The 17,081-nt window shown below is 38.1% G+C and overlaps 1 protein-coding gene across 15 annotated transcripts in view; it reads right to left on the bottom strand.

Annotated features, from left to right (window-relative positions):
• Positions 1-16,160, bottom strand: part of RNF111 (ring finger protein 111) — a 91,852-nt gene extending 75,692 nt beyond the window's left edge. For 5 of the 15 annotated variants that reach the window (XM_082445638.1, XM_082445624.1, XM_082445633.1 and 2 more), the window contains exons 1-2: positions 11,233-16,138; positions 10,271-10,317 (exon numbers count right to left, since the gene is read on the bottom strand). Coding sequence is in view for 10 of the 15 variants with exons in the window: in XM_082445624.1 (XP_082301750.1) it covers positions 10,271-10,317; positions 11,233-11,241 (56 nt within the window). In the remaining 5 variants the exon portion in view is untranslated. Of the gene's footprint in view, positions 1-10,270; positions 10,318-10,893; positions 11,162-11,232 lie in introns of those variants that run through there. The other 10 variants (XM_082445629.1, XM_082445630.1, XM_082445634.1 and 7 more) reach the window with 8 other exon arrangements.
• Between the last annotated feature and the right edge of the window lie 921 nt (positions 16,161-17,081).

Genomic DNA, 17,081 nt, shown 5'->3' with positions numbered 1-17,081 from the left:
CTGGGATCAGCAGTGAACAGAACACAGAAAGTCTCTCATGGAAATTGCATGCAAATGAGGACAAACAAGACACGAGTAGACAAATAAACAATCAAGATAATTTTAGAAATATGTGCTCTTAAGGAAATAAAACAAATGGTAAAGGTTAACCATCAACAGTCTCCTCACTAAGAAGCTAAAGACACGAATCATGAGAAGGAACCAGCCACCAGTCAACCAAGCCACGCAGTTGTGGAGGAACAGCATTCCTAGCAGCGGGAGACAGTAAGGAAAGATCATGTAGCAGGAACAGGCCTAACATGTACAAAGAACAGAAAGAAGGGGAGTGGGAAGAAAAGGAGATGGCACACAATAAGCATTTTTTAAAAATATGTGCACGCGCACGCACGCACACACACACACACACAGAGAGGAACTAACAGCAAGTACGAAACAGCAACAAAATTCAATCATCTGACTTCACAGGCAATTCCAAAAAGAGAACAGAGGAAAAAATGACTAAGTAGTTATCAAAGCTAATACAAGAACATTTCCTAAAAATGAAGGACATAAACCCTTTCTACCTTTGTCCTAAGAGACTACCATTTTCTCCTCCACTCCACTTCAGCTGCAACAGCTTCTTGGCTATTCCTCTGCCGGCCAAGCATACTATTGCTATTCAATCTGCTCAGAATGCTTGTCCCCAGGATATCCATAAGGCTCTCCTACCTGCTTCATTTGGGTCTGTGCTTAAATGTTTCCTTATCCTTGAGACCATCCCTGACCACCTTATACTTAAAAAGTTAACCCTACCCCCATCTTCTTTTTCCAGCTCAGTTATTTCCATAATCACCATCTGTAAAATTTACTTGTTTTCCCACTAAGGCCAAGACTTGATTTTCATCACTACTGTGCTGAACACATAGTTGGCATTCAGTAAATATATGCTGAATTGTTATTTAAAATATGCAACATACGAGACCATGGAGTTAAAGAAACCCAGAGACCTTTATCAACTGACTGTGAATCTGTATAAAGAGTAACAAAGCCTCTCTTAAAACATTTATATTCTTACAGTAAAAGGTTAAACTGATATTTATATAATAAAAGAGTAAATACGAAGTATGTTTTTGAAAAACAGGAAAAATAAAATAAAATAATCTAAAATTGTGATACAACTATATTGGGAGAAACGGTAAAGAGAGAAGTGTGAACTCCTTTTCCATAAGCAGTCAAAAGGTAACGCTTAAAACTGCTTAACCCTCTGGATTAAACAGCTGTAGCAGCAGTTTTTAAACTTTTTGACTTGTGAACCCCTTTTCACTCTTCAAAAATAATTGAGGGACTCAAAGAGCTTTTATTATGTGGGTTGTATGTACTGGTAATAATATTATAAAGGAAAGTTGGTTAATGCTTTAAAATTTTTTATTTAAAATCAGCAAAGGTAAATCCACTCCATGCTAATAAGTAACATTTATGCATGTATTTTTCCAAAAAAATTAGTAAGAGTGGCACTGCTGTACATTTTTGCAAATCTCTTTAATAGAGAAACCCGATTTCTTATATCTGCTTCTGTAGTCAATCTAAAATGAAAATCCAGCTTCACACCAACATGTAGTTGATAAAAGAAGGAATATTTTTAATATTTTCAGATAAGTGTGGATATTATTCTTCTTTGATATTAAGCCAAAACTTAACATGCGTAATTCTGTAAAGGTTAGCTGCAAGGTGGACTCTGAAACCATATCAATGAAACTTTCCAGACCATTTCATTTAAAATCTATTGATCAAAAAAAAAAAAAAAATCTATTGATCTATCTTGCACTTAAGTAGGCCCTTATACCCACAGCATGATTCTGTTAATATCCTGCATTGATCTTTTGAAAAAAGTTGGTCCACCGAGTTATGCACATCTTCCAAACAATGACACGTTTCATTATAACACAGCAAATTTTAAAAAATCACATTTGTTAATATCACCAACAATTTCATCAGCAAGGTCCTGAGACGTTGCCAAGATCACAGTGGCAGATATGTTTTCCAAAATTCTAATTTCTGCTTGAAAGCCTTAATTTTATCCTGGCAATAAATTCTGTTGGTTGTTTTCCCTAAAGTAACAGGCTCACTTCATTTATTTTTGAGAAAATATGTACAAATAACCCAAGTTTAAATAACTACAGTTTGTCATTCTTTCAAGTAAAAATAGTGTTCCATGAAAAAAGCAACTAGTTTGCTAGTTCGGCGCGCAACTCAATCACACAAATATTTTTCTTCAAGACAAGCATCATACTTTGGTATGCAGCAAAGTGTCGTATAACATTCTTCTCATTTTGTCACATGAAATATTAAAAAAACATGTACTCAAGGGTCAAGATTAATAAAATTAACAAGCTTTACTGCTTCATGGAGGATATTCTTAAATGAAACCAGGTTTTTTTCCCCAACCGTTAATGTATAGTGATGAAGAACATGACTATTAGTACAATTTTTGCCACTGTCTTGATATGCACTGCAGGGCCAGTAGTTTTACCCACCACTGTGTTTGCACCATCAGTGCAAATGTCCACACAGTTAAGTAACAAAGAAGAAGTTAGTATTATTCTGAAATAGTTTCAAACCAACAGATAACTTGAAACATTTGAAGACCCCCCTCAAGACTCCCCAGACCGCAGAGAACCACTGCTCTGGAGATACGTATAAACTAAGAAGAGGGACTATGTCTCCAGGGAAAAGAACTGGCTGGTAGGAAGACAGGGATGGCAAGAAGACTTATCTTTCCCTGTATACCCTTTGTACCCTGGGAATTTAGTATCCTTTGTATTGATATGTATTTTACCTTAAAAAATTAAATAATTATTTTAAAAAACAAAAAATGTAAACTGACATCTAAAGTGGCTAAGTAGATATATAAGCATATTATTTAGAAATATGAAGGTAAATACCAAAAGAAAAAATATTTTTTAAGCGCCGAAAGTGTTCCCACTTAGGAAGTGGAACTAGGAGATTAGGAGGGGTAGCAGAGGGGACTGTTGTTTTTTTTCACTATAAGCCATTTGGAACTAACTTTTAAACCATGTACAGATGTTAATTGGTTCAAAAATAAAAATCGGGCTTCCCTGGTGGGGCAGTGGTTAAGAATCTGCCTGCCAATGCAGGGGACACCGGTTCAAGCCCTGGTCCCAGAAGATCCCACATGCCGCGGAGCAACTAAGCCCGTGCGCCACAACTACCGAGCCTGCGCTCTGGAGCCCGTGAGCCACAACTACTGAAGCCCGCACGCCTAGAGCCCGTGCTCCACAACAGGAGAAGCCACCGCGATGAGAAGCCCGTGCACCGCAACGAAGAGTAGCCCCCGCTCACCGCAACTAGAGAAAGCCTGCGTTCAGCAACGAAGACCCAATGCAGCCAAAAATAAATAAATAAAATAATAAATAAAAATTTAAAAAAAAATAAATAAATAAACATCATTCAAAATACTGCCAGGAAAAATACTTAAAAGTTAAGTTTAAAAGACAAATAAAGCAAATACCGATGCAAAAGTGAGAGAATGGCTGTGAAATATACCAAGATGTAACAGTAACTGCCTGGAATAATGTGCCTTTGAGTTCCCACTCTTGTATGAAATATTATTCTATATTACAATAAAAACATTTTCATTTAAAAAGCTAGTTAACTTTTCCCCACATCCCTGTGAGCTTTTCACAAACCAAAGTAATTTATCCTACTTTCCATATACATATATACGGGACCTCCTGGTCATTAACAGCTTGATGGAACAGCTATGACTGATGGAAAGCTATTCATCTTTGCACCCTCAAACCTGGCAAAACAGTGTAGATCTTCAAGGATCCTTATTAAATGTATCAAATAAACAGCTCCCTTTTACTAAAAAAAAAAAAAAAAAAAAAGAAATTCTGGTTTATTTCTATCTTGTGCTTATTGCTTCTTATCACCCTCTGTTCTTTTTCTTGGAGAAGGAAGATTAGAAGTTGATGAGGGAAGAGTCAAAGGGAACAGTGTGATAAACCTATGCTTGTAAAGCAATCTAGGACCTCAGAGGTGGGTTGGTGTGAAATAAAGGGAAGCAAGAGTCCAATATATAAATTCCAGTGAAACATGGTGATGTGATCTAGGCAGCATTGATATTTAAGGGGACATCCTAAACAGTTGATGGAACACGGTGGCAGGAGCCTCCTGGGCACAAATGGGAGCAGTAACATGGTTTAAATTTTGGCAAAAGATTCCCAGTTAGTGCCTGGCTGCAGTAGATAGGCATAGTGTCAGGACCCAATAAAGTAATAGATAAGCAGGATATCTGGACCCAGGAAAATGAGCCAGAGCTCCAGGAGGGAGGTGTGGGGGAGGGGAGGGCTGGAGTACAATCTAGGAGAGTGTTCAAGGTTCCGGAGAGGAAGAAAGCCTGCAGCTTTGGGCCTGGGTTTCGTTCCACATACGCTGGGTCTTAACAATACTAAATAGACCCACCTGCTGGTGAGGATAGGGTCAGTGGGGAAAAAGATTTTGAGCAGGGAAAGAATATAATTAGATCTTTACTTTGGTAATATTTTTACCTGTTTTTAAGGAAAGTTTGAGAGGAAGGAAAAACTAGAAAAAAGGAGACCAATTAGAGGGCCGTGGATATCTTCAAATAATGATCTGCCTCACCTTCATCTTTGTCAGACTTCTTTTTCCAAATATCTGTACCTTACCAAATCTTCTAACACATATTATCTGTTTCTGTATTATGAGGTTGTGAACTGTGAGGTATATGATGAATTTAGATGTTTCATACCATTACGTTTATAACAACAATCAGAAAAATACATGGGTACTGTTCAGTGAAAAATAGAAAGTGTGGCAAATAAAGCATGGCATGAGCAGAGAAAGAAAAAAAAAAAAAAAAAGCTAGTTAAAAAGCAACAATTTCCTCAAACCAAAATGTCTGATGACTCAGGTAAAAACAGTTAAGTAGGGACTTCCCTGGTGGCACAGTAGTTAAGAATCCACCTGCCAATGCAGGGGACACGGGTTTGAGCCCTGGTCCAGGAAGATCCCACATGCCGCGGAGCAACTAAGCCCGTGCGCCACAACTACTGAGCCTGCGCTCTAGAGCCCACAAGCCACAACTACGGAGCCCAAGTGCCACAAATACTGAAGCCAATGCGCCTAGAGCCTGTGCGCCTAGAGCCCGTGCTCTACAACAAAGAGAAGCCACCGCAACGAGAAGCCCACGCACCGCAAAGAACAGTAGCCCCCCACTCGCCGCAACTAGAGAAAGCCTGCGTGCAGCAACGAAGACCCAATGCAGCCAAAAATAAAAAAATAAAATTTATTTTTTTAAAAAAACAGTTAAGTATATAAACCTTAAGTCATTTTTTAACAGTTAAGTGGTTAAACCCTCCCCACACACATATACATACACACACAGACACAAGGCAACATAAAATAAAATAACCTTTTTTTTCTTCTATTTCATTTGATCACGATTAAGATCAAATCAGAACTTATGTATTTGAAAAAGAAAAGAATAAAATAATTGCTTTACGGTAAATATAATTGCTAAATCTTATGTAATTACTTCATAAACAAAATCTTCAGAGAAATACAAACCCACTATCAAAGTCTAATTTAAATTTAGTTCCTCAAAAGATGTCCTGATCCAGAAAAGAAGAGCTTATTTCTATATATAAATAGATAACTCAAAAGCAAATTGGATTCCCCACTGTAAGGACCCAGGGCTCCTTGGAGTATGGCTGATTCCAGGACTGAGATGTGCAAAAAGAGAGGAAATACTCCAAAAAAATTATGAGAGTATGTCAAAAAGACACAGAAGCCAGGGTAGAAACGCTCCCACTGGACAAACCTGGGACAATCTGAGCATCAAAATAAATAAAGGCAGTAATGTAGTATAACCCATTGAGTAAGACAGGAAGTACATAAGTCCATATTGATAACAGATAGATAAAAGGATGCTTCTGCCTTAAAACAGAACACCTACTGACATAAAGAAATGGAGTCAGAAAATAACCATTTTGCAACCATCAATATAAACATCAGCACAGGCAAGAATCATCAATGGATGTTAAATCCAGGAGGGAAATTTGATGAAAATACAGATCTGATTAGAAGCAGGATATATGCTCTATCTCAAAGTTATCCCCACAGACTGCTTATTAGGTGAGAGGGGAAAAATAATAACTATACATTCCTGTGAAGAAACCAGACAACACCGTGACCAGGTAACTAAAACTTAGCATCACCAATGAGGGGCAGACCGATAACAGGTACTTCAATATCATACCCTGAGAAAGATACAAAATCTCCCGCTGGGGATGCATAACCTGAATCTAATTATGAGGAAACATCAGACAAATCCAAATTGAGAATACTCTATGAAATATATAGCCTGTATTCTTCAAAAATGTCAATACAATGAAAGAGAAAGGCTAAGATACTGTTCCAGATGAAAGGAGACTGAAGAGATATGACAACTAAATGCAATTTGCAATCCTGGCCTGGATCCTATGGGGAAAATGCTACAAAGAAACAAATGCTATTACTGGGACAAACTGACAAAACTGGAATAGGGGCTATAGATTAGATAGATTAGATAATACAGTATTATCAATATTAGATTTCCTGAATCTGGTGACTGTATTGTGATAATGCAAAAGAATACAATACACAGTGAATATTTACAGACTTGGGCATAATACATTCAATTTACTTTCAAGTGATTCAGAAAAGAGCACTAAAGCAAATGCAACAAAATTTTAAAAACTGGTAAATCTGACTAGAGGATATTGAAGAGTTCTCACTACCATTTTTTAAACTTTTCTTTAGGTTTGAAATTCTTTAGGTTTGAAATTATTTCAAAATAAAAAATTTAAATAAAGGCAAACTGGGATGTCAAAAGGTGGTAAAGTAAAAAAGTGATTTATTCTGATGCCCTATAGCACATATGAATAAGGGAAATGAATACAACAGTGACTCAGACTGGCACACAGCTGCATATAGAACTTCCTAAACTCTCAATTCTCTAGAAAAAGAAAAAAACAATTTTTTTTTTTGGCCACACCGTGCAGCATGCGGGATCTTAGTTCCCCAACCAGGGATTGAACCTGTGCCCCCTGCATTGGGAGCACAGAGTCTTAACCACTGGACCGCCAGGGATGTCCCAAGAAAAATATTTGTTTAGTAACCACATAAACACTAAGATGCTGATCCTGTATACCCTCAGGAAAACACAGAAACCTATGATTTCATGTTAACACAGTCCACACTGAGGGACTCTCCCTTCATCCAGCAAACCATAAGCTCCTCATAGGCAGGCCTTAAGGTCCTGCTCTTTGTTTTAACTCAAGCACCGACACAGTGCCTGAAATACAGTACTCATACTTGTTGAATAAATGATGAATGTTTAGAAAGAGGAACAAAAGTCTACATTTTATCAAAACTGGGAGGAAGAGAAAAAAAAGGAGAAGACATCTAAATAGGGTATATATTATTTAAAATGCATTTTAAAGTATGAACATTTTCAAACCTCATAAAAGGAGAACAATATTCTTACTACACATACACCTATCACTCCAACACAACAATTATTATCAGGATAATTCCACACTTGCTCCATCTAACTCATCTCTCCCATCCTTTGCTCTGAAGTATTTTTAAACGAATACCAAACAAATTTCTCTTCTTCATTCTTCAGTCTCCATCTCTAAAAATGGGCATTTTCTTACATAAACATAATGCCATTAGCATCCCTCACAAAACTAACAATAATTCCTTGAAATCATCTAATACCTATCTACATTCAAATTTCCTCCAAAGTGCTTCAAAAATTACTTTCTACAGTTGGTTTGAGTCAGGATTTAAACAATGTCAACACACTACATTTGGTTACTACACATAAGTATTTTTAACCTTCCTTTTACAATTGTCTATCAGTAATTATGAAGAAGCCTAACAGACAAACCAAACAATTAATTCACAATTGTAGATTCTCCAGAATCAAACCCAATCTAATGTATTTACTGCTTGCTTTGTCTGCAGCACTCTTCCTCCAGATTGCCACAGTGGCTGACTCTTTTTAATCACTGATCGCAAATCAAATATTACCTCTAAAAAGAGGCCCTTTCTAACCTCTCAATGCACAGTAGAGCCCCACTTTCATTCATTCTCCATTACATGCCCCTATTTTCTTCATGGCACTTACCACTACATAAAGCTATTCTGTTTATTGTTTCCCCTAATAAAATATCCACTGCATGAAGGCAGAGTGCCTTCTTCACTGAAGGCCAAGAATAATGCCAAGAACATGAGACAATCAATAAATACTTACAGAGTGATTAAATAGTAATGCAGTACCTCTATCTAAAATGTAAGCTCAGTTTAGTATTTGTTTTTAAACATTTGTAGCTCACTCACTGCTCACGTCATGGTATAAATTGAGTACCTGCAGAAACTTGGGCCAGCTGTTACCAAAACGCTACGGGATGCAGCAAAGAAAGAACAGAGGTGTAAGGCATTCAAATGCATTTCTGGAAATTCACTCAACAATGATTACGGGTTTCTGAAAGAAAAATTACTCAGGATGATTTAAAGAGCATTAGCAGGAGTAAAAGTTTCATTTTTTAGTATCATATGAGAGCTAATCATGAGTAATATCTACAATGGGACAGAAGCATTATCTAGAACAACAAACATGGCTCAATCATCTGTTTTGTTTCGTCTTTTTTTTCCCCCTGTCTCTAACATATACATACCATGAAGGAATTAATACTCTCAGTATAGCATTTCTTTCTGGGGTCTGGATCATGATGAATATGATTAATACCAAAAACGCCTAACTAAAAATGCAAACCATCTGTGACCACCTAGAGGGGTGGGATGGGGAGGGTGGGAGGGAGGTAGATGCAAGAGGGAAGAGATATGGGAACATATTGTATATGTATAACTGATTCACTTTGTTATAAAGCAGAAGCTAATACACCATTGTAAGGCAATTATACTTCAATAAAGATGTTTAAAAAAAAAAAAAGAAAGAAAAAAAAATGCAAACCATTAAAATTGGGACCTAGAGAAAGCTAGAGTTACCTACCCCACACTTCTCATTTAGCAGCTGAGAGAGATGTGAAGCCCCGGGTGGATGGTCATCCACAAAGTCACAGATCTAATGAATAGCAAGCAAAGCTAGATTTAAAATCCAGATCTCCTGTCTCTAGCCCTATACTCTTTACGTATAATAATGTCACCCACAGAATGTTAATATCAAGTTATAACATACTTTACCATCATTTTTAGTACTGTCACTTTTTTTTTTTCGTATTGAAATCCTAGCCACCAGGGGAAATGTCAAAACAAGGGCACATATAATTACGCTCTAAGTAAAGCATGTTACAGAAACCCCTCTTTGACAAAATAGTACAAGAAGCATCTAAAATTTTTAATTGGTTTGATTCAATGAGGTTTTTATTCCACATTTTAAATTTTAAAGTGAAAATAACTATTTAGGAATATCTATTGACTATTCCTTTGCTTTAGACGAGTAAATTGCTGACCTCTTATCTTAAAGATCAGTATAGCTATTTTTCAATTATCTGTAGAAACAGAGTACTGAAGTGAAATTTGTCAAGGTATAACCTCCACTGCGATGCATTTTTCACCAAAATGAAATTATTTTTACTATATCTTTCGTCAAAAACCAACTCTAGTGAAAGAACTAATATGCAAGTGACCAAAAGACACCAAACAAAAGGGAAAAAGTGACAGAAGGATCCATATACACAAGATACAGCTTCCCTGATGTACAAGGAGAAACTCTAACCTTCCTAGTTTCCCTACAATATTGTTCAGACCAATTCATAAATACCCTCACCAGTTCTTAGGATACTACTCTGAATTGTAGAGGCAAACAAATGCACAGGAGAGAGATGTCATTTGTCCAAGGTTAAATGACAAGAGATGGACAAAAGTAAAATAATTCAAGGCTTTAAAAAAAAAAATTTAAGATTCTTTTCAAAGTGAAAGGGTTTCTTTCTCACCCTACTTGTTTTGTCTCACAAACACGACCAAACACTACTGTTTTGTATGAAAAAATAACCTGGTTCACACTGACATGAAAATTTTTACTAAAAAACATATAGTAATGAAATATCAAAATGTAGATTTTTCATCCTAATAAAACCAAGTAAAACCAGTATTATAAAACTTTTATGTAATACCTTAATCACATACTAACATTTGAAAGCAATGACACAAAAAACAAAAATGGGAAAGGAAATGGAACCTTAGCTTATCTTTTCCCCAGTCTGTTCTTTTTGGTTGAAGAGGTCCCTAAAACAAGAAAATTAAACATAAAACACCAAATGAAATAAAGTTTGGATTAAGTCAGGTTCAAAAAGCTTTATGAACTATGAAATGAAGTCTATGTCAGCTGGCATTTTACCACCCTAGAGAGTTCTAAATTCATACTGCACATAAACCAAGAAACAGGAAAGCATGCAATACAATGGAATCACCCCACACTACAAACATGAACAAATTAAATGAATACCCTATACTTCCTGGTATTTTTTAAACGTTAAAACTTAGACGTGCGTTAAGAACTTATCTGTAAAGATCTACTATAACCTATTTAAGAACTATGGTAACAAACCTCTATTTCTGCAGCATAGAACAAATATTTCCAACTACAACATTGTTACTGACTCTGATAAATTCTCTAAAAACAGTAACAAAAATATCAAGCTTCTTTTTTAATGACCTACCAGCCAACTCTATACAAAAAAAAATCTGACGGGTCTCTATCTCAGCTGTTCTGCGGTCTACGTTTCCTTCATCACAGAAGAAGGCAACTCCCTAACCGTCAGGGCTGACTTAGCGCCCTCCAACACCCCGGGTGCGGGTTACCTTCATCACTCCATTGTCAAATCGCACTCCCACGCCTCAGTCCTCAGCCCCCATCCTAAGACTCTAGGGAGAGTCGAAAAAGGGAAAGAAATCCCTTCACCCACAGCCCCTTACTGAGGGGGGTGGGTGTGTCTGTAGACAAATGCTTTGCTCAAACACAATTAAATCTTCTGCAGAGACCCAGACCCTAAGTCACTACGGAGCCAGCAATAACCGGCCGGTCGCCGACCCCAGCCTTCCGCGGCCGCAGCCCTTCCTCTTTCTCCCCTCCAGCCCGGCCCCTCCCCCGTTGCGCGCACGCGCGGCCTCCAATCGATCCCCTCCCCCCGCCCTCCTCACCTTAATCATTAGCAACCCTCTTCCCAGGCTCCGGGAATCACTGGCCCAGGAAGGAAGACAGGAGATGTAAGGGGGGAAGAGGATGCGTCGAGAGCCAGTGATCCGCGCCTCGGATGTTGGCCTAATAGGCCCCGACAGTCAAGAGCAGCGTCTGTCACCGCCACCAAAACTGTACGAGCGGCAGCGCCTAGTTCGGCCCAGTTGACCCGGCTTGGGTTCAGAATGCCTAATTTGGTCCCACGGGAACTCCTTCCCCGAAGCTGCGGGCGTTTCTATGCTGCGCAGTCGGAACACCTCGCCACCGTCGCCGCCACTGCTGCTGCTCTCCGGCCGCCGCCGCCTAACCAATCCCTCCTCTACCGAGTGAGCACGACACTGGGGGCTTTACGACAGTTCGCAAAGTGAGAGCGCAGTAGCCTTCTCGCCTCCATTAACATGTTTGTTTCTGCGCTTGCTCAGATTCTCGTTTCTCACCGTGCCGCCCCCTCTTCCCCGAGCCTGCCCCTTCGAACTCGCTTTATCAGGCTGTTGGCGAAACGGAGCGATGTCACAGAGCTCGTTAGTTTATTTTCCTTGGTGAAATGCGGTCAGTATTTAAACAAAATGCTGACTACGTCTTGGCTGATTTTTTTCATAACTAAAAGTTACAACTAACCACAGAATTATTGACAGTACTTAAGGTAACAAACAAAAACATCGTGGTTTAGTGTCTTTCGCAGCAAATGATACTGAAATCATACTTGCCAATGACATGGAGATCATGGTACCTCACCGTTAAGGTGAATTTGCTTCCGAAATCAGATGAAAAGTGGTGATAGGTATCCTGGGAACTAACTGTACAATCACATACGCCTTCTTACTTATTTTATAAAAATCAGTAGATAGCAAATGCTTCATTACGTGCATTAGGAGGATGTAGGGGAAAAGGATGTAGGCTTTGGAATCAGTCAAACTTCCTTTCAAATCTCAGTGATGCCAGACTTAGAGAATGAAATTACAGTTGGGGGTGGGGGGGAATAGGCTGGGAGTTTGGGATTGACATGTACACACTGCTATGTGTAAAATAGATAACCAACAAGGACCTACTGTATAGCACAGGGAACTTTGCTCAATATTCTGTAATCTAAATGGGAAAAGAATTTGAAAAAGAATTCTAAAAATTAAAAAAAATCCCAGTGATGCCAATTAACAGCTAGCTGTCTAATTGATTAGACCTTTGTAAATCTGTTTCCAGAAAGGAAGGATGGGAGAGAAGGAGGAAGGGAGATAGAGAGGGAGAAAAGAAAAGAAAGAAAATGTCAATTTTACCTCAATTTAAAAAAATAAAATAAAAGCATATTTAAAACAAAAACAAAAATACCTCAGTTTCCTCTGTAAACTGAGGTAACATCATTTCTCTTAAAGGGTTCTTGTGAGATTAAGACAGTTCACATAATGCTTCAAACATTAGTTACCAATTAAGTGTTCAATAAACATTAATTCCCTCCCTTTGTCATCAGCTTGTCTTTCTCAATACCCTTTCCTGTGTTTGTTCATGTTCTCCATATTGTTCAGTGAAGAAAATATTTTAAAATGATAATGATAATAAACAAGAAAGGGTAGCAGATCGTGTGGGGAGACCAGAAGAGCATTGGACTAGGATTTTTCCTCAATCCTCCTATTTTCTCACTCTAAATAAAAAATTCTTCCTGAACTATCTTATCTACTGCCATGGTTTTAGCTGTTATCAACTTATGACTTCTCAAAGCCATGTATTTCCAGACCGAACCATTTCTCTAAAGCTCTTGACCTATGTGCTTCAAAAAGGTATACACTAGCCACATGTAGCTGCTGAGCACTTGAAATGTGGCTAGTACAAACTGAGAAGTGCTGTAAGTGAAATCTATACATCCAATTTCAAAGATACAATACAAAAAATTATTAAAATCTCAATAACTTTTAATGTTGATTACACGTTGAAATAATAATTTGGCTATATTGGGTTAAATCGATGGTTCTCAAACAGGGGTGATTTGGTACCATCTCCTCCCCCCAAGACATTCAACAATATCTGGAGACATTTTTGGTTGTCACAACTTGTGTGGGGAGGGAGCTATTGGCAACTACTAACAAGAGGCCAGGCATGCTGCTAAACATCCTACAATTCACAGGATAGCCCTACACAACAAAGAATTCTCTGGCACAAAATGTTAATAGTGCAGTCGAGAAATCCAAGGTTAAGTAAAATATACTATTAAAATTAAATTAACCTATTTCTTTTACTTTTTAAAATTTGGCTACCAGAAAATTTTAAATTACATTTGTAACTCACATTATACTTCTGTTGGACAGCGTTGACTGGGATCTAGACCCATATGGCTGTTTACTGTATATGTCATTTCCACTTTAATGTGCCACAGGCATTTCTAACATATCGTGTCCAAAATAAATAAATGAATGTACGTATACGGTGTTTAAACCCCATCCATCTCAGTCTTCCCTGTCTCAATCAATAGGACCAAGTTATCTAACTAGGAACATAATGGTCATCTTTGATGACTCTTCTTCACTCCCTACCTCTAATTAGTGAATAAGTCCTTCCAATTCTGCCAATGAAATATCTCATATATCGAAAATCGACCCATTCCTCTTTGTACTCTGCACCAGTCCAGGTCTTTAGTGTATTTAGAACTATTCATTTATCAGGTACTTACTATGTGCTAGACATTGTGCTGCACATTGTGAGTACTAGGTACATAACCACTGCTTTACTTGAAGTAGTTTACAAGACCCAGAAAGCAAACCCACAATTTACACTGTAATGTGGAAGGTAAAGGACGGTACACTCACGTTCTGAGAACACGAAGATGAAACACTGTAGTTAAACCAAGAGAAGATGAAACACTGTAGTCAAACATGTAGTCAAACATTAAACCAAAATTTAATGTTTAAATTTTGCAACATGAATGAAGACAGTTAAATAAAGCAAATAGAGAGGGCATTGCAGGCAGAAAGATCAGCACATGCTAAGCTACAGAATCCTCTAGTTGAAACAGCATGAAACAAATTCTTTACTAGGATCGACTGAATGTGTCATGCAAGGAAACTATCAAAAGATGAGGGAAGCAAAGTAGATAGAAATATATTAAGTAAGGTTTTTGCTAGGATAAGGAATTTGAACTATTTTATATTTAAAACTATGAGAAGCTATTAAAGGAAATCAATCAGAGGAATAAAAATCACATTTGACTGTTAGAGACACCATTATATAAGCAGAGTAGAGGAAAGATTGGAGAAGGGCAAGAGTAGAGGGGCAAGGACCAGTTGGAATTGCAGGTAAAAAGTGATGAGGGTAGTAGAAATGGGAGTAAGAAGCAAGGGACAGATACAGAAGATAAGAAGATTGAATAACTAAGTGGTTATAGGAGGTGAAGGAGGAGAATCTCAGAGGCTTCCAGATTTATGGTAAGTGGTTGGGTGGTGGCACCATTCAAGAAAGAGACACAGGCTTGAAAAACCCAACTTTGGGGGTTTGGGACTTTCAATTGCATGGGATGAGGGAGGAGGTTGAGAGAAAGGAAAGTATTACTTCTTTTTGGGGCAAGTTGAGTTTGAGATATCTAACATTTACCCAAAGTGGAGATTCCAGTTAAGCCGTTCATCATATGTGTCTGAAGCTTAGGAGAGAGGTCTGGGCTGAAGAGAGAGATTTGGACTCATTAACTTATATGTGATAGCCAAAACAATAGTTTTGATGAGGTCACACAGAGCATAAAGCAGAGAGGAGACAGATACCTGGGGAAGTCTGGTATTTTAAGAGTTGAAGAATGAAAAGGAGTCCCAGAAGGATATGGATGGGCCAGAACAAAGGGAGAAACAGGTAATGAACAGGACCAGTGAGAAAAAAGTTTCAATAATGAAGTGAGTAATGAAGGGTATGTTTGGCAGTATGGAGCAGTTTCGGCAACTGGTCTACATTTTAGAACACAGGTCCTCAATTGGGGTTGATTTTGACCCCCAGGGGTTATTTGACAGTGTCTGGAGATATTTCTGGTTATTATAACTAGGTAGATGTTACTGACATCTAGCAGTTTGAAGCAAGGAATGCTGCTAAATATCCTACACAGGACAGCGCCCCCAGCAAAGAATTATCCGACTCAAAATGCCAATAATATTCCAACTGAGAAGTCCTGGTTTAGAAAGGACGGAACAGTGTAGTTATACAAGGATCAGTACTTTGTCATGAAATTGGTAGTAAATGGAAAAAGAAAGACACATATCAAGCAGGATATGGAATTTTTAAAAGGCGGAGACTTGAATCCTATTGGTATATTGACGGGAACAGAGCCCGCTGAGAAAGAGAGGTGAATGATCATGGAAATAAAGAAATGTTCAATGGAAGCAGAGGAAATGGGATTCAAAGGTCAGATGGAAGAATTAGCCTTAGATAGGAGAAGGGCTAGTCCTTTCACTGAAGCAGGTGGGGAGGAGGAGGAAGTGATTGTATAAATGAATTGTTTGTTAGCTTCAGGGAGCAAACAAACTCAGGCTTGCTCATTGAATGGCCTTGATATCTCTGTGAAATGTGAGGTAAGGCCATCTACTAAGACATCAGGTTTCGAAATGGCTTGGTGGAGAGTAATGAGAAGAGGTAGACTTAAAAAAATCAGAATAGTCACTAACATGATGGCAGGGCAGACAGTAGATGGGCAACAAATCAAAGGCAGGAAGCCCAGAACAGAAAAGGGGTGAGACTGAAAGGACAGGTGCCACGGGTTGTATTTAGGGGAATAATAGCATATTATAGGGGTGGGAGATATCTCTCATCTGAATTACACACAATAGTTTCCTGATTTCTATGTTTCTACTCCACGAGCAACACCCTACCACTCCCAAATCCACCTTCAACCACTACCAGAGTATGGCAGAAACTGAGACACTAAGTTAAAATTCTTCAGTGATCCTCCATCACCTTCAGGATAAAATCCAAAATCCTTAGCTTGGCAAATAAAGCTCTTCAAAATCGAGATTCTCCAGAGCCATTTCACACCACCTCTTTCTACAATCCTACTCCTTGCCCCCACTTAGACTTCAGCAGACTTCTCAAACTCCTTGCATTCTCTAGAAAACGTATACTGTTCCAAAATCTTCCTGCCTTTGCACCTACTATTCCTTCTGTGCAAATACCCTCCCCCTCTCCCCCCGCCCCACCCCTGCTTCATCTGCTTAGCAAACGCTTATCCATTCCTCAAAGCCTTCCTCCTTGAAGCATTTCCATACCTCTCTCCTCCACTCCCACAACAGACCTAATAATTACTCTGACTTTTGTACTCTCTTCAGTCTTTGTATATACTTCTATTAGAAGTATTAAAATTATTTATATACATACCTGTCTGTTCCAAAAACTGAGATCAAAAATATATATATATATAATGTCCTTCTCTCTTTAGTAGAAAAATATCACTCAAAAGTATTTACTGAACTTAACTGAATAAGAAGATTGGGGTTCTACAGACTTGTGGTTGCCAAGGGAGTGGGGGGGGTGGGGGGAGGGTTGGAGTGGGAGTGTGGGATTAGCAGATGCAAACTATTATACATGGAATGGATAAACAACAAGGTCCTACCGTATAGCACAGGGAACTATAGTCAATATCCTGTGATAAACCATAAAGGAAAAGAATACGAAAAAGAGTATATATATATATATGTATAACTGAATCACTTTTCTGTACAGCAGAAATTAACACAACATTGCAAATCAACTATACTTCAATAAAAACTAATATGTAAAAAATGAATAACTAATAAGAACCTGCTGTATAAAAAAATAAATACAATAAAATTTAAAAATTAAAAAAAAGATTGGGGTT

Source organism: Balaenoptera physalus (genome assembly GCF_965194825.1).
Source record: "Balaenoptera physalus genome assembly, chromosome: 2".
Lineage (NCBI taxonomy): Eukaryota > Metazoa > Chordata > Mammalia > Artiodactyla > Balaenopteridae > Balaenoptera > Balaenoptera physalus.
This window is presented reverse-complemented; position numbering and strand designations above follow the sequence as displayed.